Raw genomic sequence first — 2,979 nt, 5'->3', positions numbered from 1 at the left:
AGCTAAAAACCTCTGCCTGCTTTTGCCTGTTTGACATATAGAGTCTCTTTTTAACAGATGATGATAGAAAACTTTCACATTCAGAGTTGGTCATTTTCATTCTTTTCAACTTGTTTGGGGGAAAATGAAGAAATCTGTATAAGTGGTCACAGTATTGGCTGTCCAGCTGGACGGTACTATTCTTCAGATCCACAAGTCAACTTATTTGATAGTTGATAAATTACTAATGGCTAATGTTTTCCAGAATCATATTTTCAGTGTTCCTTCAAACTATAGTAGGATTTTGTATCTAACCCAATTCAACTGAGAAACAAAATATATGCTTACAAAGTCCAGGGTTTTAATATCTTCTGAATCTGTTGTCTTTGAAATTAGGCATTTTTGTTAGGCATTGAAAATTCATTGATGGTAATATTCAATAGCAAAAAATTAAGTAAAGGTAACAAAGGAATTGACTGAATACAAAAATGTTTGCACTGGTCTTTATTGTACATCTGGATTTTAAAATATGAGTCTGTTCTTTTATATTTTAATCAAAGTTGCAGGCATCTCTAATGTATGTGTCATAGAAAATTTGAAAGTCATAAGTAGTCAGTGAGATTTTAAAAGCATTTTAAGTGGTCCACAACATTTGAAAGTTGTTATAGCTAATTGATAACATTTGAAAATCATTTAAAGAGGTCATTTCACAGATGATATTGTATTTACTGTGATGGTTTAAGCTATAATTGATGAAAAATTGTTGGTAACTGCATAAAAATAAAAATAGAGCTTAAATTTTATGGAATTTGGAAACTTGCTTTTAAGAGGTGTTTAATTAAAGCAAAGTTTCTACTGTGTTTTTTTTTAAGCCATACCATTTGGCACATGAAAGTTTAGTGGGTGATATGGCTGAAACAATGTAGGTGGTAGTACAGATGTTACATAATATGTAGGGGACCCTCCCCAAGCAGCAAAGTATGGAGCAGGCAGATAAAAGCAAGTTACCTTGCCTGTATTAGGTAGGATATTCTGTTCTCCAAGTACTTTTAAAGCCATAAGGGTGATCATATTGAGGGTCTGTCTTCTTTTATGACCCATGGGGAAAACAGTGCTTTCATTCACAACTCCATGCAAGGTCATGAGGTAGTCATACTTGCTCTTTTCTTCACCTATGAAATGGTTGTAGAGGTATGATTCAATCTTCTTTTGCTGTTCTGCTATATCAGGAAAATCAATGAAGAATCTAGAGCACATATAACGTTCTAGGGTCTTGATTTCTGCTTCACAAACTGGCTTAAAGTTATGAACCAGCAAGTTACTGTATTTCAGAAGGCCACCACCTCTAATTTCTTCAGGTTTTCTGGTAGATATAAGCTTGTGCTGCAAGTGTGTCATTGCTTCTTTGAAGTCTCCATACATGCTTTCAGCTACCACAACAGGATATAATTCTTTGGTTAGCGTACCACTTTTGTCACTGTAGAAATCTAACATGGGATCCAAGACAATTTGAAAGGAATCTACACTAAATTCAAATTGTCGTCTGAGTGAATTCACAAATTTTAGCTCTACATTCTTCCCAGTGTTATTAGAAAGAGAGATGAGACTCCAACGATCATGCTTATTGCAAACTTTGACCATCTTCTGCACGTAAGCCCCTTTCATAGTCTTTAGGGTGATTTTTTCCTTTTTTACACCTTTTGGTAAAAAGTCGAGTAGGCAACCTAGAACTACATCCTTAACAAGCTGAAATTCCTGATCACTTGGTAGTTCAATACCCAAAATAACATCAAGATCCTTATAGCTCATGCCATTGTAGCTTGCAAGTATGTAACTTGCTGTGGAACCATTCAATCTGGTATCTTTAACAATAATTCCTTGCTCTATCAGTTGATCTTTCACAACATGAATGATATCTTTTGGTTTCAACTCCAATGTGGGGAAATTCCCCCTTCCATGAATTGGAATTACTTCATCTAACACTTGATGCAGTGTTATAACTTGATCCCAAGTGAGATTGCTGAATCTGGTTTCAGACATTATGAAGTCAGTAGGACAACTAGAAAGTAAGCAAAATATTGAGAAGAAATTTAGCATCTTGATATCAGTGTTATAGCTAAAGCATATGAAAAGTAAAAAATAGACTTACCTGCAACATAAATCAAACTAATATTAGGCAGTAACTTATCAATATATCTAATTGTGTTCAAATCTATAAGTGAAATAAAAGCACTATGATTATATCAAAATTGTTAGATTGATTGGTGCATGTAAACAGACATTCTCAGGGATTTGTTAGAGTTGGAATTATTTTTGATGTGAAACGGTGGCCTTTCTCAATCTCTCCTCATGTAAATACTACAAGTATATTTGTTTGGTGGTATAAATTTTGTTCATGAGATAATCAGAGCACATAATTGAGGTTAACTGTCATGAATTTAAAGTGAGATCAGATAGCATGTCTGTGTGTGGTAGACCCAACTGACTGAACAGCATAATGTTTAAAAGCAATATATAGCATCTTTAATCCAAAAGCATCAGAGCATTCTATTATTAAATTTTATATATATTACTCCTCTTGTTTTAAAGAATGTCACTTAAGTCCATTATTAGATTATTAATTCCTTGAATTGCTTGAGGATAAGGAGAGTACCTAATGCAACACCTCCTCTATGTTCCTGGTAGCCCTTAAAGAAATGTTGGTTAAAGGAAATAATGAATGTCATTTTAAAATAGAAAACAAATAGTATTACTAAATTTGTCTCCAAAATGAGAGCAAGAATATACAAAAGCATAAGATTCCTGATTTAAAAAAATGTTTTCTGCAGATGTGTGATATGACATGCTCAGAAAATTTTACAGTTGGGGGAATATTAGGAAGCTAAAATTATAGACACTATAAATATAATTAAATATAATTATACTATTATATAATTAGGTACAATTACAGTTATTACATGGACCTTCAAATACTCTTAAGCTAGTTATGCAATAAATCTA

At 33.0% G+C, this 2,979-nt stretch overlaps 1 protein-coding gene across 1 annotated transcript; it reads right to left on the bottom strand.

The window, feature by feature from the left end:
* Positions 1 to 846: 846 nt before the first annotated feature.
* Positions 847 to 2,019, bottom strand: TENT5D (terminal nucleotidyltransferase 5D). The gene has a single exon (XM_007451624.1). The coding sequence runs from the start codon at positions 2,017 to 2,019 to the stop codon at positions 847 to 849; it is 1,173 nt and encodes a 390-aa protein (XP_007451686.1).
* Between the last annotated feature and the right edge of the window lie 960 nt (positions 2,020 to 2,979).

The sequence above is a fragment of the Lipotes vexillifer genome, unplaced genomic scaffold (genome assembly GCF_000442215.2).
Source record: "Lipotes vexillifer unplaced genomic scaffold, Lipotes_vexillifer_v1.1 scaffold1119, whole genome shotgun sequence".
Lineage (NCBI taxonomy): Eukaryota > Metazoa > Chordata > Mammalia > Artiodactyla > Lipotidae > Lipotes > Lipotes vexillifer.
Note: the sequence above shows the minus strand (reverse complement) of the source record. Positions and strands in the feature narration are given on the sequence as shown.

Coding starts and splice junctions, on each gene's coding strand:
- TENT5D (XM_007451624.1), bottom strand. CDS start 2,019: ATGTCTGAAACCAGATTCAGCAATCTCACTTGGGATCAAGTTATAACA.